Source organism: Ptychodera flava, chromosome 20 (genome assembly GCF_041260155.1).
Source record: "Ptychodera flava strain L36383 chromosome 20, AS_Pfla_20210202, whole genome shotgun sequence".
Lineage (NCBI taxonomy): Eukaryota > Metazoa > Hemichordata > Enteropneusta > Ptychoderidae > Ptychodera > Ptychodera flava.
Genome location: NC_091947.1, coordinates 13,813,251 through 13,839,187, shown reverse-complemented (window position 1 = coordinate 13,839,187; position 25,937 = coordinate 13,813,251). Strand labels below are relative to the sequence as shown.

Here is a 25,937-nt window from a genome sequence, read left to right as displayed (position 1 = left end):
TTGGTCAACACAAGGAAAAATTTTACATAATATGATAGTTATGGGACTTGGGAAAGTGTCCAATCGTTTTATGGTTTGAAAGCTTGAAGGACCAGTAGCCATGGTGATTTTTTCACTAATTTTATTATATCAACTGCAGTGTCTTTTTGCATGTTGAGATACTCAGCTCAGTATCCAGATACATGGTGTTCAGCCTATCGTGCATATCAACTGCACTGCCATTGTTGACAAGTGAATTCTGGTCTTGACTAGAAGAAATATTTATTGCAGAAATCCTTGTTTCTCCATCAAAACTTACGAATATTTTCAGTGCATTCAAAATAGGATAGTAGCATACACAAGGCAACTGAAAAAAGGATCTAGACAGTGAAAGACTATTTCCAAAGTCTAATTAACGAGGTAAACAAAATGTAACATTTTCTGTTTCCAAGATGTGAGCATAAATTACCTGTACGTGTATCTAAAAATATAAAAAATTAAGTGAGTCTTTGACTAAAACAAACTGAAGCCAGAGCAAAGAAGACCAAGGGCCATTATAGGGTGTTTTCTATTGGACTGGACTTGATTTCATCTTCCAAGGTGATTTATTTTGCGAGTGAAGACAAGAAGATTATTGTCTGCATTCCTGTCATATAAAAATATTTTATGATCTGCGCGGGCATGTCATCCATCTCACAGGGTATCTCAGAGGATTGTATGGCAGCCAGCGGCAAAAAAAGAAAACATGTTTATTTGTTTGTCATGTCTGTACTCCACCCATTAGTGCATTTCAAGCAAGTACTTAATATTTTGTTATGTGTTCTAAAAGTGTAATAATATTTATGCTGTTCGTAAACCATGAGATGGAATCATATCTTCATTACCAGTAAAGAAGAGGGTCTCTTTAAGGCATCTTGTGATTCCCCTGTTATAAAATCTACCCTCGAGTTTATCAAATTACGATTATATTATTAATGTATTTACATATTCTTTACACATGCTGACTGCTAGGCATTTGTACCAGCGAAACATTCTGGCAGTGTGCCAAACAAGAGAAGCCTTAAGGCAGAGAAAGTTTGAGTTCATCACCTTTGACCCCTTCAAAGGTCATAGATCCCTAGTGGACAGCATGAGAGTAGAGCAATTTAAGACTTGCAAACGTCACATTGGTGTATTGAGTGTTGAGTTTTAACAGCAAGGTGACATTGTAAATGATCATCAATTTGTTTCTTGATGCGTTTACACAGTTTTTACACAATTACAGTGTCAACCATGTGTCTTGTAAACTCCTAGTACCCTCTGCGAGAGATAAATGAAAATTCTTAAAATCTGTGCACTGTCAGGAGATAAAGGAGGGTGGGGTGGCGGCAACTCAGGGAATTGACCGCAACAGACTCACATAAATAGGTCAATATTAAATTTCTAACAGTACTGCCCTTTCATGGCTCTTTGACAGCTTTAAACAATCTTGTGTCCTACTTTCCAGGGTCTGCCAAATGCTTTCAATCACTCTTGTTTTCTGGTATATTCAAATTTATTCAATAAGTAAATGGTGTACAGAATTTGAATAATTAAAAGACATCAACCCTTCACAGAACAACTTTTTTTTCAAATAGTTGTCTTACAAATATTAAGTGAAAATTAACTCATTATCAAAAGCACTTCTTTTGCATAACCTTATTTTAAGGTGGTTGTAAAGGCTATTTTTGCACCAATTCTTTTCTCAGAGTTAATGTCAAGTTTCAAGTGTTAGAATCAAGATATGTAGTTCAAATTTTCAGGATAACTCCCATAGTTAATATTTTCTCCAAAGAATATAAAAATTGTATATTTGCAGCCATGATTTTGAAATATGACACCAGTAAATATTAAAATTTAATTTTTCATATTTTTTTTACATATTTGAATTTAATAATAATTTGATAGTATTATTATTACCAAATTAGTTATAAATATGTTGACACTATTTATTGTAAGATTTGTATGGCAGGATTTGTAAAGAAAATTTGTTTTTATGATTTTACATGGGTTTATATATCAAAAAATTATTAAAAATTCTTTCAAATTTCAAAATGTGATTTTTCAAAAAGTGCTTCAAATACAGGAAAGTTGTGCTGTACAAATCTTATCTGTAACCTTGTTAATAGGCTGTAAAAATTCCATGTCCATATCTCATTTCAAAGTTGGATTAAATTGGTATACAATTATGTAGGAAAACTGTTATTCTGTCAAAAATGTTGAAAACAAGCCATATTTGCACCCTTCTTTTGAAGTCATAGAGCAGTTTTTTTGGTTAATCTCACTTTTGACACCTCTTTGACACTCAAAGAATCTAAAAATGCATTTACAATAGCAGTCACTCACTCTGAATGCCAGCACCGCCTTGTCAAACTTTCCTGAAAAACAGCAAATAATGACTTTCCCTTTTCAAACATTTTATGAAAAGCTAGGGGACCTCTACCATAGTTAATACACTAAAGACTCCCCAACTTCTTCTTATTTGGTCAGTTTTTCAGAAGTTTTAACAGGCTATAACTCTGCAATGCCTTTGTGCCCAAATGTCTAGTTTTTTTTATTCCACAGAGAATGTTGACTACTTTTATATTTTAATAGTTTTGTTGAAATTTATAACTGACGCTCTAGCCTTTCCAGCCACCTTAAGTCCATTGTGAGCACATTTATGGAAACCAAAATTGTGAATATTACTGGCGTAAGAACACTCATGCATAAAGTGTACTCTGTGAATGTTTAAATTGTTGTTAAGGTCTGTTCAGAACCCATGTTGTAATAGCTATCAACTGTAAATGCATATCGTCTGGTAGATAGTAACATTTGAAAATATCACTTATCATAACAGCACATAACAGAAACTGAGAAAGAATAGTTTGCTATGCTGTCTAATATTGTAAAAAACGGTTGATTTTCTGATGTAATTTCACTACTGTATGTACAGTAGTTCCCCCTGACAAATGCAGTTGGAACTCAATTCCAGCATTGTTCTGTTGGATAATGCCTTTATAATCCAATCAGACAGGGTATGACCTGACGTTGAACAGCCCCAAAACACTAGCTAACATGTGCCAATTCCAGGAGATTGAGTCTAATCCAAGCGTCTAGACCAGTACATCTGACCAGTTCATTATCCGGCTTGTTAAAAAGGAACATAGTGTCGTGTACCTTTTTAGCTCTTGATCACTAACTTTTTTCTTTTTGACTGGGATATATCAGCCTAGCTCTCTCACAGTGAAACACTTTGATTGTCAATCAGTCCAGTTCAAATATAGACACAAAGAATGTACAGCAGTATAGCTTTTGGTACTATTTTGCCAGTTCAGTGACACTGTTCTTTGAAAGCTTGAAAGTTGCATTGCACTAGGTCATGAAACAGAGCATATGAGAATAAGTATAGGTCTGTGTAGCATGTGTCAAACAGAAGGCAACGTGCTCTTAAGTCAAACTTTCAGGGATGTATGCTTCCAGGGGTTGAGCCCTATTTGATGAGTGCCCTTCAGTTACATTTCTAGAACAAACCACATTTTGATACACTTTAGTGTGTGTGTGTACATATCGTATGTGACAGCCAGTCTTGCTTCCATCTGGGTCAAATTCTCGGTTCCAATGAGTGGCGCGTTCAATTGATTCACCTAAATTCCTGACGATAACTCTGTTAGTCCGTGGTGCTGAACCCTGTCGAGGAATGCATAATATTTATGAGCCGATATCGCCAATGATGAGCAAAGTCATGCAAGTTTATTTTTTCTGGTCAACCGTAATCACTATAGCTTTACAATTTGACTACACCTCACATCTCGATTAAAGTGGCCGATATATGTATCTTGGATGTTATGACAAAGTGTATCAAAACAAAGCTGTACATCTTGACCGTAGCTTTTATGACTATAAACTGCATCAAAAACTTACTGAATTCTTTATATTCACAAACAAAATGTTATCGAAAATAACCATCATATTCATCGTCCTATTTTAATACACTCCCACTGCATCAACTGTTTAACCTTTACATACAGAGAGGTAGGGTGGCTTGATGAAATCCATATTTGCCTCCTGCAAGGATCACCATGTGGAAAGTTTTATGAATTCTCAAAGTGTAGGTTTAGATGGCATTAATCTAAACAGCTTGTTTTTACAAAAATAAATAATATGATAAATAATTCAATGTGACTTATGTACTTTAAAAACAGGCTATTTATAGAGTTATTGCCCTAGATGCACATTATTGAGGACAATGTCTAAAGAGCAAATAAGCTGTATCTTTTAACGACTTTTCAATATTTTTGTCTTTAATGTCCTCTACAGTTTCTTGTTCTACTTCCCCAAAGCATATTTAGGTACACGGTATTCAGCTTGTCAACTTAGTCTGTACATGTGTAGACTGCATTGTTGTTGTTGTTGACAAGTGGAATTCTGCTCTGGACTGGCATTCAAATGTAAACAATAACAGTGCATTTTACACGCACAGACAAGCTAAATAGCTGGTGTGTCAGCATACTTTTGAGAAGTAGAATTAAGAATAAGAATTTAGAAACTGTAGTTGATATTAACAACAAAAAGAAATCATTAACAGTTGCAGCTACGGGTCATAGTATAAGTGTACATTGAGTTTTATGACTTTGATTTCACTTAAAGGTAGGATACACCTCAGGGACAGATAGTTGGACTCCCAAACTATTACAATTCTCTTCTGACATACCATTTGTGGGGGCTCATTTTAAAGCTCTTGGATCAAGAAAAGATTTTTCTGTCCCAGTTGTTCTAAAATTGAAAAATTTGTTTTTCCCCAAAGAGTTAACACAGGGATGGCAACCATTTTGAATTCCAAATATTGCTAAATGTCAAGTAATTTGTTTCTTTATCGTACCAAAATTCGCATCGAGGAAAGTGAGCACAAGTTTAAGTCTTTCACTTTCCTCACTACCGTTATTTGAGTTTTATCCTGTGTAATAGTGATTTCAACAAAAATGTCATTCATAACCCTATCCCACTGAAGCAACAAATGGAAAATTCATGCAAATAATTTTTTCTCTTTATTATGTCAATACTTGACCATTAATTATCAATTAAGCAATAGATTGTATGGTGATAATAACAAGGCCAGAACAGTCGCCTACAGTAATTTTAATAGGGCATCCTCAGTGTAATATTAACTTTTGTGAAAGGTAACATTTTTGGCCACCTTAGAAAAAATATGGTTAGGCTGCACAAAAATGTACTTGACATTGATTGAAGAAGTGGTATTCCAAAAATTCACAGGGAAACCGGTATACATAGACAGTTAATCCTGTAGGGCTGTTATTGTAGTTCCCTGCTATTTTATACTACATTAAGTTTTCCTGACAATTGGAGTAAATCACTCACTGCAGTTTATGCTAAGCATTGATTAACTCACTTAAGGAGGATATCAAGAGGTCAGATCTATTAATTAACACCCAATTAAGACCACACATTGACACAGAGAAATGGAGAACTGCTTAGTGGCAAACCTTCCAGAGGGAAATGATTTATTGGTTGATTGTAGAGAATAAACATACCAGGACAGCAGTTATGGATCTCAGTTGAAGGAGGTTATGTAGACTTGACAAGGGATCATCTTTCAGGTTAATGTCAAGTTGACAGATTAGATTTGATTTAACTGGCCACAGCTGTAAAGTTTACTTTGATGGGAGTTGGCTGTCTAGTATTTTAAAGTGTCAGACACTGTAGTTTAGGAGATCAAGCAGAATTGAATCTCTCAGTTTTCAGGTCAGGTCACATATCTCATCTTCACCTTCTCAGACAGCCGAAAGCGTCTGATGGAAATACAAGCTGTTTTGATAAAATTTGGGGGATGTAATTTGATAGCTTTGTCAGCTCTGATGCTTACCAGATCATTTAATATGCATTGTAACAACTTGAAAAACAGGGATTACTGTTCAGATTTTCGGCAATGGTATTTTGCTGGTAAGCAACCAGACTTAAGGTATTTAAGATCTACTTCATAAAGAGCTCTTGGACTAGCTTTTCTTTGAAAGTCAGTGAAAATCCAATCTCCTCTCCCACTGAAGGGCCAGTAGCGATTTGCAAGTGTTTGTTCTATTCCTCAAAGCATGTTGAAAAATCTATATACTATTCAGCAGGTCAAAACACTGTGTATATACTGTTACATTTGAATTCTAGTTTGGACCAGAATTCACTTGTCAACAATGAGAAATGCAGCCTTCATATTTTAAAATGTCCAATATTTTTATTGACAATTGAGTGAATTTTGCATGTGACCAAATTCATTTATGAACCTTTTGAGCGCCATTGTCAATTTTTGTCACATTTTGTAAAATATACCCTGGTCATATTTTTTTCAGATTTTTGCCAAAATTTGTATAAAAAAACCCTAACCAATGAAATGTGTTATGCATTTGGTCCAAAATTATAAAACAATTACAGAAAAATTCATAAAAATTGTTAAAATGTTGCTCTAAAATTTTGGTAGGAAAAATTGCAGCACTCAAAGAGTTAATGATAACACTGCATATTTTACACAGTGAGTTTGGCTGGAAAGGGTAAATGCTTTTTATTCCGGTACACCATAAGTTTAGGTAGAAGAATTGGGAAAATGTATTTGGTGTAGAGAACAAAAATAATGAAAATATCAAAAGTCAAGCCATTATGCGCTCAAAAGTGCTGCTCCTCCTCATCTGCAGTTATGTGGGAGCTAGGAGACATGTTCCGCCAAATTATGTTCATAATCAGTAGCTATATGTGAGTACATCATGAGTAGGCCATGCTCCTGAAACGCCTTTCACTGTCATCCAAAATCATCATCACCTCTGAGCTGCACAAGATTGATAGACAAAGCACTACATGGGACTTCCATTTCTCAGTTTCACTGGACATCTTCTAGGCAATGGTACGCGCAATATTTACAGTCTGTCAATGCGCGTACGATGCTGTATGATGCGTGGATCATGGCAAGGCATTTGCAATCTCTTCAATTATATGTACAATGCTTAAATATCGGGGAATTTTCACTTGTTGCCGATGATGCATCAGTTTTTTAGACAGTTTTACCACCACTGACAGTCAGACTGGATGTTTCATTTGTCTCCATCCCATGCAAATATTTTCTGCCCAGAGATATCTCCGTTCTCCCATGCCGTAAATATTCAATTTTCCTATTTAAAAGTTGCACACATACACGAGATCAAATTTGACAGAAAAGAGACTTCAGAAAAATAGCCGTGTGCAAAGTGGGCCTGGAATACCCATGAAGAATGGCTAATAGCCATTTGATCCAGGCCATCTGTAAGTAGCACGCCAGGAAGTGTGTTCTGTTGAGTCTCATTTCCCAAAGCATCTTCAAAGAATTTCCCAGAAGGTAGAACCCTTTCACTACAATGGTTTGGTCCAAAATCCACTGTTGCCAGTGGTGAGTGTGGAGCTGTTTACAAAGAATTAGGGGTGAACAGGTTATTGTTCTTTGAGAGTGTATGGATAAGATCTATCATTACCTCAACTTATCTTTGTCCTAATTATGGAAAGGGGTCTTTCCCCTTACTTCCGGCCCTCACAACTGGAGCACGTCTGCTACTGATATCGGGATACTTTTTTAAAAGAAGTCAGTTGACTGCCCCATTTTGAAATATGTTGGCAATTTATTACTCAAAATTTGAAAATTAGTCATTGTAGATATTTTTAAAAAATAACCCGCAGAAAATGAAGTAAAATTGATTGAAATCCAACAGTGTAATACATTAGTCTACGCCTGATCATTCATGTAATTTTTCTCCTCTTTGATATTAACATTTTATGACAAACATTCCATTAATTTGCCAAGCATAAAGTTGATCGGTAATTTTAGTCAAAATTGAACAAAGAAAGCGATGACTTTATTTCATGAAGTCTATGACAGTTCTGTACATTTATTAAACGATGGCTGGAAAGCTTTGCCAGGAGTAGGTCAAGTTGCTAAGCAATGAGGTCGTAGGTCACCAAACATTTATGAACTCCAGATGTCCCAAAGGGTATCAGATACTGGCATTGGTTTGAATCTCTTAGTTAACCACTCCCTTAACTCTGCTTGGCCAATATTACCATTATTGGATTGCCCAGCTATTTATTTTGGTTGACACCGAACTGACAGAAAAGCATTCTCTTAGAGCTGAAATATAAACAGTACAATTCACTGAGGACATACTGAAGCCCCTGTAGTTTCAAGTTCACCATACAAAGTTGTAGGCACGGTGACAGAAATAGAATATAGTTCACATAGGAAATACTGTGAACATGAATATATTTTTCGATAACATTGAATTTGAATAGCAGAAATTTTTTTGCATGTTTCTGACTTTACAAGTATTGATACAGTTTGCTAAAATTGTTCCTGTCACATTTATGCCCCGTAGTCTTGTATCATCAATGATTTGTAATGCAATTAGGTTATAGCTGTTTGCATATTCATTTCCGTATTATTTTTACATATTTTGAAAAAAGAAATATAACTTTTCATTGAATGCTTTGTTTGTAATTTTTTTAAATAAATTTTCTCTCAAGAAAGTAAGTATCAAAGAAAGTGTTCTAACAATAGTTGCCATTTCTTTGTCTACTCTGTTGGGACCAAAGTCAAGTCTTTTCATTGAGTTTGAAAATAGTCAAATGATACTATTGAGTATCAGTCCATGGCCAAGCTAGGCTCACTCTGCCTTTTAAACCGTTTGAGCGCCAAAGTCAATTTTTGCCAACTTTACGAAATGTATTTACTATTTTTTAAATATTTTTTTCCAAATTTTGATCAAACACAGTAGCCAACGAAAAATGATGCCCATTTAGTCCAAAATTGTTTTAAAAACTACAAAAGTTCATAAAAATTGGTGAAATTTTGCACTAAAATTTCGGCCAGGAAAATTTACATCACTCAAAGGGTAAATGTAGAACGTAATATAAGGTTATTCACAAAATACCATGATTTATTACCAAATACATTGTACAGTGGTGTTATTGTCTGGGACAAGTAATGTCCAGGACAATTCTAAAGTGTGCAAAAAATATAGATGTGTCGATCTATAAATGAAAATTTTTAAGGAACTTTCTGCCTTAGAATTTCACATATCATGATTACATGTATGTTCTATTATTGCAAAAGGGTTCCATCTGATGATCCCAAAGCACAGCATTTTCCTGAACCATTTCATCCCCTCTTCCCCAGTGGTGTAGTCCAACTTTGCGCCATCAAACTAGAAGACTTTATCAAAATTTGGTGTTGAAAGGGGCAAATTCTGATGTTCACAAAATGATACCAGAGTTTATTCAGAGAATTGCAATTTCATTGTACTTAGTTTATCCCGGAAGACTAATCGTATATGTAGGACTCAGTGGCCTTATAGATTATTTTCCCCTTGATCCAAGACCCAGATATTAATGCCTTGTCATATAGATTTTAAAAAATGACATCTCTCTGCTATGATATAGCATCGATACAACATCCAGTCAATGCAGACCTCTCCTTGTGTGTCCAAAATCAAAAAACAATTTGTAATATTTTGTCAAAATGAATGCACTGTCTCTGGAGTAGATGCTCAGACAGGCCCCATGACGTGCAGTTATTAAATAATAATATCTGTGCAAAGGCTTCCTGCATGCCAGCGATTACAGAGGTCAGGACTTGAAGGTCGTATAAATTCCCAGTACATAAATACAATGATGAGAAAATATTTAACGTAATATTTCAAAAGAATTTATGTCCATTGCGTTTCTCTTGTGTATAGTTTTACAGTCATGTTCCGGTATTACATCAACTTTTTGCAAGTTAGTGGGTATTTCTGTCAAATTTTCCATCCATGGCAGCTTATTTCATTTGATTCACAGTGACTTAAACAACCAAGGACAAGCACATTCCAAATTTCCAAGTCTCTGCCGCTCTGATCACTGAATAAAAAAAACAGAGATACTGTACACTTGGATACTGTTACACCACTTGCAAAGAGAGCCCCCTACATATATGTCTCATCTACTCACACGTCAGCACAGTTGTACCACTTGCCAACATGGAAAAAACCCAAGCGAACTTTGTTTACCCAGCGTAGGATGACGTTGAGAGAGTCTTTCAGTGGGGAGATTTCCAGTGAATAATCACAGGGCACTTGTGTGTGTGTAATGGAATATAAAACCAGCGTGGACCAAATGACTTTCTCATTTCAGTGGATCCCCTTCATCCTATTTACAAATATACCTGAATTGAAGTCCAGCTTTCTTTCTAAAATTAGTACGAATAATGATTTGACCAAATCTTCATAGTGAAAGTGTTAAAGACACCGGCCTACTGTTCTTTTAAGAAGTTTGCAAAATTTGTGAAATGGGATTAAGCTTTGATGAAACCTGAAGTTTGTAAACTTTCAGTGTTAATGATTGAGATGAATGTTATTTTTCAAGTGAAGGATTGTTATCTGCTTCAAGATCTGTATCATCTCATCTTTTTGATGTAAGGGAGAAATCTTCTTTCCTGTTTCCAGTTTCCATGGCAACCATTTTGACCTTACAATCTCTAATTTCCAATAATGGAAAACAAAACTCTGGTTTTGTTAGTGTGCAATTTATCTAAAACGTATTTGATTAAGTCATAGCTGGCAAAGGACATACACATCTTTAAATTAATCACCAGGCCAGCCAGGTACACTGACGAAAGACTACATGATGTTAAAATAAATTCATGTTTGACTCTGAATGTGGGGAAATCATATCCACTGAAAATGATAATTTCCTCATATGTCAACACTCTTATCTTAGAAATAAACTTCTTGCAGTGTTAATGAATTGAGTTTGAAGAAAAGCTTGAAAATCATTTATTAAATCCCACATTGAACTTTTCATAGTGTATTCACTCCAGTCAGGGTTTAGGAGCAGGCTGAGAAAAGTGAATGGAGATTTCTGTACCAGTGCCGTTGATCATGCATGGCTTTTTCCACAGTTTGGTATTCCAAGTATGTGATTGATGATGGTGATCTTGTTACAGTTCTTGAAAAATATCAGATAGAATGGCTGCAACATGAGTATAGTGATGTCAGGGTACACCTTAGTGTTCATGTGCATATATGTGGACATTAGGGGACGACTGCATTAACTTGCATGGTACCTGAAACCCGAGTCCTTGCCTGAGCAACTCGGGTGACAAACAGAAGACTTTTAATCCCTCAAGGTGTGAATGTTCCATTGTTATGTTTATCTAATCCAGCTGGTGCTATTGTAGTGCCATTGTAGGAAAGGCAGGTCTGTGAAATTGATCCTCTAGGGAAGTAGGGTATTCCTAAGTTAATGGAGCCTTCCCGTAATGAGGTGTAGTGGACTGACCCCGCAGTGTGAATCCACCTCTAGAGGGCAGTAGATTGACAGATGTGTTGAAACACTGTTTTTGTAATTCATGATGTGCGCTTTGGTATTTAATTTATAGTACGCAGAGAGTGGCTTGTTTACACTTATGTGTCAGTGCATTGTATGTTAAAGGAGTTGAAAATTTATAACAATGATTTACAAAACCTTTTGCCCTGTGATATACTTTGCAAAACTTAGTTGTAATTTGACAGCATATCATTGTATTGAATTCCAAAAATAGGTGTCAGACTGAAATAAAATATTTTTATTTGTCCAGGAAGATAAACACAAAAGCTACTCAATGAAACAGACACAAACATCTTCAAAATTGTCAATATTGTAGTTGTAAATGCAATATTTGACAAATAGCTGTCTGTTCTAGGTACACAGTTCAAACATGTTTGGTAAATTAATGCTAGACTTTGTAAAGCAAAAGGGTTCCACCCGAAGTGGGTTTGTTCACTACAGTTAACTCTTACTCTGCAGGTTCTTGACCTTACAATCAGTGTGTACACACAGTTGACCTCCAGAGGGCAGCATTCTGAGAAGACCACAGATAATATTTCTTCAGTTTGAATTTCCTCATTCAGTTTCTCAGTTCATTCATAGATCTTGATGAAATGCTGTAAAATTATTTCAAACATGTACAGCCATACCAACTACAATTCAATCATTTCAAATATGGAAATTCTGAGTTTTAGCATTATCTGATGCATTTATTAAGTAAGTCTATACCTGAGTTTCATTTTTAAATGAGATCATTTATGCATGTATAGGTCAAAGGTCATGACATTAATATTGGTGATTTGAATAAAAATTAGAAACAGCAGGCAAGATATGATAGTGTTGACTTGAAGGTCGTTACCTTGAGCATCTTGTTCATATTACCAATAATAACTAGTTATCATTTTGTTTACCAAATACAAGACATATTTCAAATTTCTGTTGTAAGTTTATTGCATTGCAGAGAGTGGAAGGAATTTGGACTATGTTGCTACAACGTGTTTTAGCTAAATGAGTGTTTACATCAAAAGGAAAAGAGACTAATTTCATTCTCAACCAGAGATTATTGGTCAAATTTCTATTCTTTCTGAATTTCGTAATGATCACGTGGTTCTCATCAGTGTCATAAATCAGACCACTGAATTTGCAAGACACAATGAATGTAAGGGCCTAATACCATTGATTGCGTCTCATACTGTACATTTTTGAAAGTGTTAGAGCAATCACAGTACCAGAAGTATTCCAGATTCACATTGATTTTTACCATCAGAGATTTCTGAATAAAGTTTGAGTGACCATGCTTGAACGTAGCCCTTATGCATAGGGATACTCCTAGATACAAGTTTGATGAATTCTTAAAATATTAAAGCAGTGTTTTCTTTTACTGGGAAGGAAAATTGCGCTTGTGGAAGCAAGGAGATAGCAATTTTCATAAATTCTCAAAGTGTTGTATTGTCAACAGTATAGAATGGTTTGCAGGAAAGCATGGCAGTATTTTAAATTAAGGGTCAGAAAATCTTCAGTGGTCACCCAAATGAGAGGAATTGTGGGTAATTTATAGTACTATTTAGTACTGTAGTACTATACAATAACAGTGCATGTTACACAATATACGCTATGTTGACAAGAGAAATAATTGGTTCCTCAACATTCCTCTTAGAGTAGAATAAGAATTTGCAAAGGCCATACAAAATAAAAGTAATAAAAAATCATCAAATGTTAGCATTACTGGCCCTTTAGCCCTTCGAGCACCAAAGTCAATTTTTGTCCCTGTTATAAATATACCCATGTCAGTTTTTTAAATTTTTGTCAAAAGTTTATAAAAAATTATAGCCAATGAAGCATGATGTCCATTTGGTCCAAAATTTTCACAATATTACAGAAAAATTCATAAAAGTTGGTAAAAATGTTGCACCAAAATTTTGGCGGGAAAAAATTACAGAGCTGGAAGTGTTAATGATTACATTGAATCTTTCCCTCAGGATCTGGATAGCAAAACTGAACTGACAGCAGTGAACGGCAAGAAACTACCAGCCATTGAGATATTTGCATACGCTCTCAAATTTTTCAAAGAACACGCTCTTCAGGAGCTGAACGACCAATCAGAAGAGAAAATCAAGAACGAAGACATCAGATGGGTGATCACAGTGCCGGCCATCTGGAGACAACCTGCAAAGCAGTTTATGAGAGAAGCTGCATACAAGGTGAATTGTCAGATTAGCATAATAAGGTGAAAGGTCAGATACAGTCTTTATAAGTACTGCATAATATTGCACAATTTTCAAATACACTAAATGGCTGTTCCGTACTCATCAAAGAAAAATAACATTCTTGCATAAGATTATTGAAATTAATGATTTTGATATTTTGAGTAGTAAGTGCCTTGAAAGTGAAAATCTTAAACTTTTTCCTTTCAATTTGTCATAACGTCAAAGCATTTGCCAGAAATTTTATCATCACTCTCATTATGCATCTTGTCTTTTCATATTGGGCTAAAGTCAAGGTATATTTTGTTGTCCATTCTGTCAGTATGTTCCAAGGTCCTGATAAGAGATCTCTAAAATGATACAGTCATGACAGAAACATTGACAACAATTTTGTCCTGCACTTTCTGAAAACTACTCGTACAAGAATACATAGCACTCACACCTGATCAGAACATACACATGTATATTATGTATTTTTAAACTGGTAATGAGCTCATCTCACTTTTTGACACAAAGATTTTGTCCACATTAATATCTTCTGTCTAATTCCAGGCCGGAATAAGCTCCAAGGCACATCCTGAACAACTACTGATTGCTTTAGAACCAGAGGCTGCCTCGATTTATATCCGCAAAATGAGATTACACGAGATCATCCCGGACCCAGACGACAACAACCGATTCAGCCGATACAGGACTGGGTGCAGATTGTCTAGTGGACCTATCAATGTAGACTTCATGCATGGTATGTTAGATGTACACTGTTTTTATTGCAAACCAAATCATTGTATGAGAGACGTATGCTGTTTTTAGCTCCCATATATATGCATATGTGTATATGCAAATGGGAGGTATTCGTATAAGGTGGAAAAATGTCGTCTGTATGTATGTATGTACGTACGTATGTATGTATGTATGTATGTATGTATGTATGTATGTCCGTCCACATCAAAAACTCCTAAACCGTAGCACCTACTGTCTTAGTATTTGGTGTACAGGTGCACCTAGGGGTGGAGATGTGAATTTGTTCAAATGAACATGTCAGTGCCAAAAATATGCAAATGAGGGGAAAAAGAGGAAAAATCCTACAAATGGCTAAAACTCAGTAAGCATTGGTCAGATTTGGTTGAAACTTGGTATGCAGATTTCTTTAGGTATTCTAAATTATGTGTGCAAAAATTGGGATGAAATTTGCATGTTTGTATTTTTAAGGGTATTTTTTCCGTTTTTAGTCAAAAAATCTTGTTCTCTGAAATCACTCGTCTGATTGCTATGAAACCTAATATTCATGTTCCTCAGGATGACCTCAGTCATGCTTGTACAAATTGTATTGATATTGTCATATTTGTAATTTTGGGGCAATTTTCCCAATTTTTGATAAAAAAAAATTTTATCCAAAAACTACTGATTTGATAGCTTTGATATTTGGTATACAGGTATCTAAGATTAATCTCAATATAATGTATTGAAGGTATGTTGAAACTGGCAATTTTTAGCTCATATTTGGTTTTGTATATAAATACCAAAAAGAGCTTATATGATGAGTCTAAGTGGCGTCTGTATATTTGTGGGTATGTGCGGATGTATGTCCGTCACGCACAAAGGCTCCCATACCGCCAAAGCTACCGTCTCAGTATTTGGTGTACAGGTAGATGTAAGGGTTGAGATGTGAATTTGTTCAAATGAACACATCAGTGTCAAAAATGTGCAAATGAGGTAAGAAAAAGCGAAATTCTGAAACAGGCTTGAAACAGGCTTACTCCCCTGACTTGAGTCACGTCCTGTCATTGTTTATGAACTGTTACATATTAACAGACCTGCTCAAACCATAGACAGTAGAGGGGAGGAAGACCGTCAGTAGAGGGGAGGAAGACCGTCTATGGTCAAAGTAAGGGGGGCTAGCTGCCTTTCTGCTATGCATGTTGCTAAAGTTCTCCAGTACCTAAAGTTTCAGACCTTAATTACTTTTGTCATTCTTGTTTTTCTGGTTTAAATATTTCTTGTTGTTTTTCTGGTTGTACTGTGCAGAAATCATTGTCATAACATCAACGTAGAATTTTCCTGCACTGAACAGATAGAAACAACATTTATTGTTGATCTTTGGTACCCATACTGGTATGTACCAATTCTGATCAAATTTGAGCGACACCGTATAATTGCGGTATTTTTTTTATTTTGGGGGCAATTTTTTCCCTTTTTTGGTGAAAAATTTTTCTCCTAAAACTTCTGATCCGGTAGCTTTGATATCTAGTGTACAGGTTCCTAGGGTTTATGTTAAAATTAGATATATTCAAAATTAGGATGAAATCTGCAATTTTGTATTTTGGGGGGCAATTTTTCTCATTTTTGGTCAAAAAATTTGTTTCTCAAAATTTACTAGTCTGATTGCTTTGATATTTAGTAAACAGGTTCTTAGGGTTTTTGTTAATAAGATATATTGAAATTAAGTTGAAATCCGGAATTTTGAATTTTTGGGGCAACTTTGTGAAACTTTCAGTTTTACTGGGATATCTTTCATTTTGTATTTTTAAGATTTTTTTTGGTAATTTTATACCTACTGGAGCTAAGAGTATATAATGTGGTGATTTAGTAAGCATTTGATATGGTAAACTGTATTTGGTGTTGAAATGCGGTAAAAAAATCCTGGCAGATTTTGAAAAAATTCCAAACAAATGCCAATATAAAAATTCAGCCACAGAAGGTTTGACAAAAAGAAAAGGTGGGAGAGTGGGGAAAAAAGAATGTACAATGGATCGGATAAAAAAGATAATGTACCTCATCGATCAACCAGACACCATCCCTTATCAAATGGTCCACCCTGATGTATTTTTGTGCACAATTAACCATGCAGTGTATTTTAGTTTAAGATGTCAAGTTAGGTAAGGATTTGAAAGGAATAGTCAAGTTCACCACAGTTTAACTTTATCTCTTGTGTCATCATCCTTGTGTAATTGGTTAAGTTTGTAAGTTGTTCCAGATGTGGATGATGCACCAGCTGTTCTGGAAGAAAACAATGTTTACTTTTCCCTGTAGAGTTTCTGAGTTGATGATTGTATGTTGAAATTTCTCCATGTATCTGGTGTATGGGCAAAGTGTAAACATTGGTTGCATGTTATGTATTTCAGTCTATGTCAAATATTGTAAATGAAAAATCAAGAACAGTTTACTGTGTGCTTGTAATATTTGTCAATACTTATACTGCCTTACAGATTGATTGTCTTAAAGATTATCACAGAAGTAGAAAAGGAAAAGAAACTAATCAAATTGCTGTTACATATTCACTCGCAGTGCCTGTATAGGCCTATACTTAACTATTTTATCATTACATTCAGCTGTTTGTTACATCTTTATCACTCTCCATGGGCCAAGGCACACTTGGGGTCAATGTCATCACTCTGTGCCAGTCTGTGTATGTCAGTATGTATGTATGTCCATGTTTCATACAATTGTTGACTTGTTTTGATAACTATATGGGAGCGAACAGTGATGTTGTCACTATTTTTATTTCAAACCAAATTGCGGTATGTGAGATGTACGCTGTTTTTATCGCAAACAAAATCATCGTATCCATCCTCCACAATCAGAAAAAAGAAACATTTGTTTCCAGAACAGTCAACAATGAAAACTTTGTCAACTTCAGTAAACTTACCAAATTTTTCTTCATTATTGACATATTGAAATATAAATACTATACTAGACTTTTGTATTTAAAACAAAGAAGGTGGAATGCTTGGAATTCCACTCAAATTTCAAAACACATATTACAGCAGTAAACGCCTTGAAATTGAGAGTTAAACTTTAGCTCAAACTTTTCAAAAGGAAACTTTTAACCATTGCCTTTCAAAATAAAGAATAAAAATTAGGGGGTCAGTGTTCAAGAATTAGTACCAGAGAAACAATTTCCCAACATTTGCCCACATTTGAAATTCAAAACGGCTTAGGTCCTTGATTAACTCTATGGGGAAAATAAATTTTTTGTTTTCATAAATATAAGCTAGTGAAAACCTTATGTATGCCACAAGCTTGACAATAGCCCTGGAAGTGGTAGATCAAAAAGGTATTGTAAAATGTTGGAAATATCTCCAACGGAGATGCAATTACTTTATCATATTACTTGATCATGAATATTATGGCAATATATACGTAATATTTATACAGTATTCATGCTAGCAAGTACCTTTATTTCTGTTTATGATCGTAAACATTTTTATAATTATTCACCTCTGAGGGCGTTGCATGTTTCAAGAGAGTTACGTTACAACTACAATGATTTGATGTCAGTGATTTCACTTTTTGGATTTCATTATTTAATTTCATAGCGAATTGATAAGTAACAATCCACCTTACTATACAGATGGTGATCTCCACTGAACAAATCTTCTAGAAAATTGAAAAAAATATTGCTTGTGATCTCCAGAGAACAAATCTAAAAATTTGAAAAAAATATTGCTTGAACTGTCATATTTGTATTGCAATTAGGTACCAAGTACATGGTTGTTGACTGTGGGGGTGGTACAGTGGACATCACGGTGCATGAACTTGAAGAACACCTGGGAACCTTGAAGGAACTACACAAGGCTGCCGGTGGTGAATATGGGTCAGTGAGCATAGACCATGCATTTGAACAAGTCTTGATAGACATATTCACAGCAGATTACATCGACGAATTCAAGGTAAGACATTTTCAAAAAAAATGAACCACTTCAAATTCTTACCTTATAACTGTATGGAGAAAGGGCAGAAAAATTTCCATGTTGTAGGGTGTTGAAACTTTCAACTGATATTTATATTGACAGGAGGATTTCGCTGGCCAGACTTAGCCTGAGTACCCCCAATTCCCTGTACACAGGGTTTTACTCCCCATTGATAACAATGGACTTGGGTTAAACCATTGTCTTGACAGGGTTAGACCTATAACTGCAGATAAGAAATTTTTTTAACTTTGACATTGAACTTGACAAATGAAAAAAATTTTTAACTCTGACATTGAACTTGACAGATGAAAAGACCAGCAGGTTGGGTAGACCTGATGATAGCGTTTGAAGCCAGAAAACGAAACGCCAGTCCCTGGAAGAACAACCCCCTCAACGTATCGCTACCATTCTCATTCATCGACTACTACAAAAAATACACCAAGACAAGCACCGTGGAGAATGCTGTAAAGAAATACAGCAAAAAGGACATCAAGTGGTCCTCACAAGGTAAGTGGAAATCCACAATTATCAACTTAATGTCTTTTTTGAGGGGAACGCCTTTCATGCAATAAAAGTGCATCAGATTATATGTACAAGATCAAGCTTATTTTAGACACACAAATTCTAGATATTCTATCATAAGATGTTATCCAAAGCTGTCAAATTGAAATGATATTAGTTTTCCGAAATTCCATTTTCTCTAATATAGTTCGAAATACATGACAAAGAAATTCTCAGTTTGTAAATTGGGATCTTGACTTAAGTTTTGTGGGATTTCAAATTTGTGAAGATTTGTCAAAGTGTTGGTCTAATTATATAGCTGTGTATAAATTGCATTGTTATGCACCTGTTTTGAATTTCTGTACTACTCTATTCAAACAATTGCCATTTTCTTCATCACCGCAGTTATGTTGGGGTAGACTACAGCAGATCAGCGAAGGGCTTGTTTTACGTACAGTGTAAACACATTTACCAACAATACCTTTGCTTATTTTATACTTAAAAATACCATTACTGCTTTATTTTCAGACTTTCACATCATGCAAACAATAAATACTTGACAAAAAAACAAGGTGCAGGCAACATAATGAAGCTTCTATATTATCCATTCCCAAGGATGTTGATATTTCTTCCATTGTCTGTCATTACTTTCATAACATTGTGTGTATTCTTTTTTTATTATCTATTTTTTCTGCTTTATGCTGTTCCATATCCCACCTGCCTCTTCATTTCCGAGTGGACAATGATCTTCCAAGCCTGACAGGAGAAGTACTTCATTTCTGCTTTTCTTTTTCCTATCGTTCCCAGTTGGTACTAACACGGTAGATTTTATTTCATCGATATCTTTTTTGTCCCTGTTATCCAGTCATGCTGTTTTCCTTTGGTTTCTGTCATCTTGAGGAATTGGCACCTTATGCTAATATTTCATGTAAAATGTGCGTCGTGCACTGGTGTAAGCATTTTAACAATTTTAATCATCTCAAAGTTCACATTTACCCTGCTGAATTCATGCTGCACCATCTTCACTTCAGGTCACCATACTTTTTTCATTTTTCATCATAAATATTGTTCATATATCATGATTCATTATCACTTCAGGAGCCTAATTTTTAATCCTCAAGCAAACGATATGACTTTTCTAGAATTATTCTGTGAGTATTACCTTTGTACAGGAAGATTTCAGTATTTTGTTCGAATTTCTCTGGTTCGGAGGTCAAAGGTCAAAGTTCAGTCACATCTATAAATAATCCAAAAGTACCGTACAGGAAAATTTAGCATTCTTTGAAATTTGTATTCAATGCATAGTTCTATACATTTCCTAGGATTGCAGGATTAAACGAGGAAAAGGCAGTCAAATAGCATAAAATTCGTACTTTTCTGTAAAACAACCTCTGCGATGATGATGCAGTCTTTTTGCAAAATTGGAGCCTTCAGCATAAATTTATGTTTTCCAGGGTGAATAACTTTACCCTTCTAAGAAGCATTAAATCTTGAGAAATCAAGACTTAAAACACTGACTCTACTTGCAGGTATACTTGCTGATTTTTAAGACATGTAAATCAGACAGTGACTTTGTTAGAAGTCAGAATAATGAGTCTTTTCACAGCCACCATTGCTAATGGTAGCACTCTCACAGACCACCTCTTGAAACATCAGTACATGTAACATCTGTAATATTCCATTCTCTTGCTGTTACTTTTAAAAAATTGTAATTTTACTTCTGAATTCTCAGTTACCAGATGCATATCTCTTCTCTGCAAACAATATTTTACTGTCTCCACCGGTACACTTCTCTTGATCAAACAACCCAATACAGTAAAACTGCACAAACTTCACGTCTCTTTAACTTTTGCACAAACCGGATCAACATTAACCACACCCAGTTGACTTACAGCCTGTCTGGCAATCAAATGCGCATTTGGAGTATTTCATCAGTGCAAGAGGTTTGAAGGGGGTGGTTTCTGTTAAAAAACTTACATGCATAGTTAAGGCAGCACATTTATACAATTTGCTTGCGTCTGCAACTCAATGATGGAAACCAAAGATGGAATACACTGTTTGTTAGCAATCTTGAAATGAAATTTCATCCAAAAAAGTTGAAATTAATGTAAAGATCTCCTCATGAATTCGCTGAGGAACCAAGCACTGTAGTAAAAAAATTGCAATACACCTACAATATTGTTCAAAATTGGGAAGTGTTAGAGCGCACTTGAGCGTTTGTATGTTTTACGGTGATTTCAAGACAAATACGAGAAAGGAAAAATTAAAATTTAATGAGGTTCACTTTGTAATTGGTTTTGTGGTAACTAGCCTGATTCCTCCTCTGAACCATGACATTGTGTAATGTTAATGTACCACGGATGTTAATATCAACTGGGAACTGATTGGTTTTGATTAGTGTGGATTCTCTTCTAATTTGCATCTTGAGTTCCAGGTATGCTGAGGTTCACGCCGGAGGCCATGCGGACGCTGTTCACGCCGACGCTACACCACATCTGTGGCGAGATCGAGGTGGTGCTCAAGAAACCAGGCCTGGACAACATCAATTACCTCTTCCTGGTCGGCGGGTTCGCCGAGTCGCCGCTGCTTCAGGATGAAGTCAGGAGGGCGTTCAGCGACAACGTTCGAGTCATCATCCCCCAGGACGTCGGTCTCACGATACTGAAAGGCGCTGTCCTGTACGGCATCGATCCGAATGTCGTGAGGGTCAGGCGATCACCGTTAACGTACGGTGTTGGTGTGCTCAACAAGTTCGTCCAGGGCAAGCACCCGGAAGCGAAGCTAATCGAAAAAGACGGGGTTAGTTGGTGTACTGATATATTCGATGAGTTTGTCATCGCAGATCAGCCTATCGCGGTCGGGGAAACGGTAACTCGTAGTTACACCCCAGCCAAACCCAATCAAAAGTCTACGGTAATTAATATCTATTGTACCGACAAGCAACGAGCCATGTTCATCACCGACGAAGGTATCAAGAAATGCGGAACTCTTCACATTGACATGTCTGACTCCACGTATATGCAAATGCCCAGACGCAGAGAGATTCAAATCAGCATGCAGTTCGGAGACACGGAAATCAAAGTGAGCGCCCTCGATGTCGTCACAGGGAAATGTGTCAAGGCTGGTATTGATTTCTTGAGGAAGTGATTCAACCCATTCACCCACCCCTGTTTTCTGCAGAAAAGTGGTTTGGTCCTCCTAATTGTCTTTATGATGGATCAGACACACTCACTTGAAAGGGGGATATTCAAATTTTAGTTTTTGAACTGGAGTGTCAAATTTAACTCTAGCTAGGTTGTGCCTTGTAGACACGAAAAAAAATTAAGTAACCATTGAAGCAGAGCTCGTCATCAGTCAGTGTTATGTGTCTGTCCTGAAAGAAAGTATGTCTGTATGTGAAGGTTCAGAATAACAAAAAAAAGCCATGGTATGACAAAGATTAATGATGTGTAGAATTTAAGTGGAAAATACGCTGATTTTGTAAAGTCTGTAGCCTGTTCAAAAGAATGAAATTCAAAATTCAAAAAGTGTCAATTAAAATTTCATGCTCATTTTAGTAGAGTGGGGGAGTTTGTAAATCTCAAGTATTTTAGACTTTGCTTTTCTTAAGGCTTTGAATTTCTGTTCAATGTATTTTAAGCCATATTGCCATAATATGTAAGTTTAAAACCTTTTGCAGTAATGGGGTCAATCTGTGGTCTTACTGCTTTGAATTCATAAGACACATGGTTTTTAGGAATTTTAATATATAAATATGTAGTTATCTTATTGGGTATTTTCCCATATTGTCAGTATATTTATCACTTTTGAAGGAAAAAAAGTGAAAAAAAAATCTGAAAACATGAAAGCCAAGTGTTTGATTTCAGTGAAACGCTTGAAATTAGTTGATGCTGTAAAACCAATGTATGGTGAATGTACATTGGTTTAAACCACACTCATACACATACACAACTCACACAATTTTTTTTGTAACATACACACAACTAGATAGACAAAGATCAATTTCATTAGAAATACTAATTTTTTTGTAATTTGGTACAGTTCTTGTGATACAATATGGTTGGCGACTATTTAAAAATGTGACGTGAATTTTCATGGCTAGCAACACTATTTTTTAACCAATACTAGTAATGAACAGTAATTCTAACAAGCAATTCAGTAAATTAGATTTTTAATGTAAAATTTATTAACTGAAGATTATAACACTGTATGGTATAAGTAATAGTTTTTAAGGGTCGTCAAACTGTTGAGATGTGCAACTGTTGTTTGTTCTAAAGGGTATGAATGAATTTTACCTTGAGAAAAACAAAAGCCCTTCTCAATATTAAACTGTGAGGGCGCTCTAAATAGTCCAGTTCGATTGTTTGCTATTAGTACTTTTCAAAAATTACTGTTCAAACCACTGGGATTCAATTTCCTTTCAAATGTGTGATGTAGGTGTTCATTTCATTATTTTTCGTAGATTTCATGGTTTTTTTCAACTCATTGGATTTTGATTGGGCATTTGTCGTATTTTCATTGTTTTGTCACTATGTGCTCACTGTAATAATTATTTGTCGTATTATTATATTCTGTCAAGTTATTCTTATTAATGATCTTTAAGATCTAATGAAGAAAAAAATGATTTAGCTGTGCATGGTATAAACATGGGATGTGACATTTCAACAACAGTTTTTTGTTTTTGTGTTGAAATCTGATGTTCAAGTTTACATTACTGTGATATAGAGGTAGCGAAAATTACTCTTGGCGTATTTTGCCCAAGAAAAGATGACTGGGGGCTATCTTAGGTAGCATTCTCATTTTCTGAAAATCACATTGTCAGTTTGTAGTACAGATTTTTACTCCCAACAAACTGTGCATCGTTGCCACTTGCATGTTGTTTGTTTCTCTCTTGCCAGATGGGCTTGGGTAGCTGGACTGGCATAGAGAAATGTGTGTACCATGAGACTCATGGCTCGGTGCTTTTTTCTTGCTAAGTGGCAGATCAAAGACCTGTACAGAGCTGACGTTGATAGAGTTAGCAGTAGATTTAGACTCCCCTGTGCAGATTCCATAACAAAGTCAGCAGTAGATTAAGATTGTGTGTTATTCCCGCCTACAACAGCCATACATCCATGCTTCCTTAATCGAAATCTGAAAGACGTCTTCTTTTTTAATTGAAATCCCTTCAAAGAGGATTGCTCAAATTGATCGAAGTGTATTAAAACAAACTTTCCTTTACGTGATATGGAAATCAGAATATTGTTTTATTGGATCTATTACATTCTGCAGCTCTTGATTTGACTACTATTCATCGATAGTGTTCAGTCATTTTGTAACTTTTTTATTGCGAGACAAACTTCCCCACACCAAGTTGGACAACTCTGCAGGCTAGGCAAATGAATGTGGAAATTTGTAATCATAACAAATGCAAAATATGATCTTGTCAAATGAACCATGGTTTTCAAAATTGCCAATTTGTCTTTCAGAATGATATAGAAAGCAGGTTTCTCAGTCGCTGTTTTGCCCAGTCAATTCCGTACTTTTTCCACCTTCCTTCCGTAGCAATAGTTGCTCCTGTAGATCCTATGTATATTTTATGAGGAATTTTCCAAGTGCATTTTTTGTTACTAGACTGGAACCACACATCCAGTTTCGGAGAATGTTGCCACGTCTTGACTCATCCATCGAGCTGTGGTTTTTGTCATCTTTGAAACCAGGGTGGCCCTCTCCACAAGATGTGTTTCCTGACCTCACATCATTCATGTGTAAATTTGTTTGTGTTTTCCATCCCATCTAGCATCTTTTCTCCCATTTCAAAAAAAAAATAAATTCACCCATTCCATCATTGTCATCCACCATTCACTTAGACCAAGCTGGGAAGACAGACCAATAGATATTCTACAGTCTATCGACCTTAGCTGGGAGGGGGTTTACTCAGAACTGTAATTTTATATTAAACTATTATTCTTTGATTTGGAATATTTTGTACTAATGTAGACTGCTGAGTGTGGCTGTAGTTTACCACAATATTCAAGTTGCGCAGCATAATTGTAATTTCTCACCCGGAAAAAGATTTGTGATTTCTTTTTTATGTCACCTCAACATTGTGTAGAAACAGATTGTATCTACTTTTCACCATAACTTAAAAATGGCACCTGTGAATGTCTTGTTGTTATAGCTGTGCATGAGTTCAGGAAGGTCTCTGCAAACTCATTCATCGGGAATTTCAACAAATGACTGTGGAAATGCAGGCATATATTAATGCATTGAGTGAAGATGAAAATGTGTGTGCTGATCAACTCTACCCAATCACATCCCCTCCACCAGTGATCTATGTATGGTATCAATAACTGGGTTGCTTTGTATGTGCAAAACAACAGCTGTTTCGTAAAACCTTTACATCCCTATTCCTAGTAAATGCATCAACCTGTCCTATTGAAAACTATAGGATTCTACCAAAGTATTGTGGTGTGAAGGTTAAACCTTGGTGTAGGACTGCCATGTAAAGCAGCAGACACATTGGAGTACACACCTGAGCCCACCATGCAAGCTGTAGCAACTGCTTTTACAAAGTAATATACTGTGCCAAGTTGCATCGCTTTCTGAACACATCAACAGTACTAGAATCTTGTCATTCTTTTCCAAAACTGCAATTTTCAGACACTGCATCTTTCATGACTTTTTTAAGCACCTGACGAATTTTTCACTTTTTTAAAAAGGCGTGTTGAAACTAGTCCTGAGTATTTTCAGTTTTTGACATACTTCTCGTACATTCTGGTAAATGGTTTGTTGATCACTCTGTCACCGCGTAGGGCACTCATTGCCTTTTTTACTTTGTTTTGTATTTAATTTGCGACAAAGTAGCGATTTCTCCATGTAAACACAGCTGCTATTATCCAATAAAATCCACAAGGTAGTCACTAGACACCTCACGCAATGTTGTCGTTATTCTCAGTTTGTGTGGTTATGTGTGAAGCAGGACCACTTCCAGATGCATGTGCAGCGCCCTCATCGTGCAATCAATGCTTGCCTCTCTGAGAGTTCTGAGATAGCAACAGTTGGCAATGCCTACATCCAGCATTTGAACTTGATTTTGTAAGTAGGAGGAAATGGACTCTGCAGACAAAGCAAAAACAATGGAGCTTTAAAGGCCCGCTAGCTGTATCTTTTTTTCATTTTTAAGATGGTTTGAAAACACAAGAAACGTAAAAATGCTTAC

General features: G+C 35.7%; 1 protein-coding gene across 2 annotated transcripts in view; it reads left to right on the top strand.

Moving 5' to 3' along the window:
• Positions 1–25,643, top strand: part of LOC139120096 (enolase-phosphatase E1-like) — a 61,075-nt gene extending 35,432 nt beyond the window's left edge. Inside the window, exons 3-7 of one of the 2 annotated variants that reach the window (XM_070684184.1) lie at positions 13,320–13,541; positions 14,097–14,286; positions 18,021–18,214; positions 18,541–18,742; positions 21,171–25,643. In XM_070684184.1, coding sequence (XP_070540285.1) covers positions 13,320–13,541; positions 14,097–14,286; positions 18,021–18,214; positions 18,541–18,742; positions 21,171–21,883 — 1,521 coding nt within the window. In that variant the 3' untranslated portion in view covers positions 21,884–25,643. Of the gene's footprint in view, positions 1–13,319; positions 13,542–14,096; positions 14,287–18,020; positions 18,215–18,540; positions 18,743–21,164 lie in introns of both variants that reach the window. The other variant, XM_070684183.1, reaches the window with a different exon arrangement.
• The last annotated feature ends 294 nt before the right edge of the window (positions 25,644–25,937 follow it).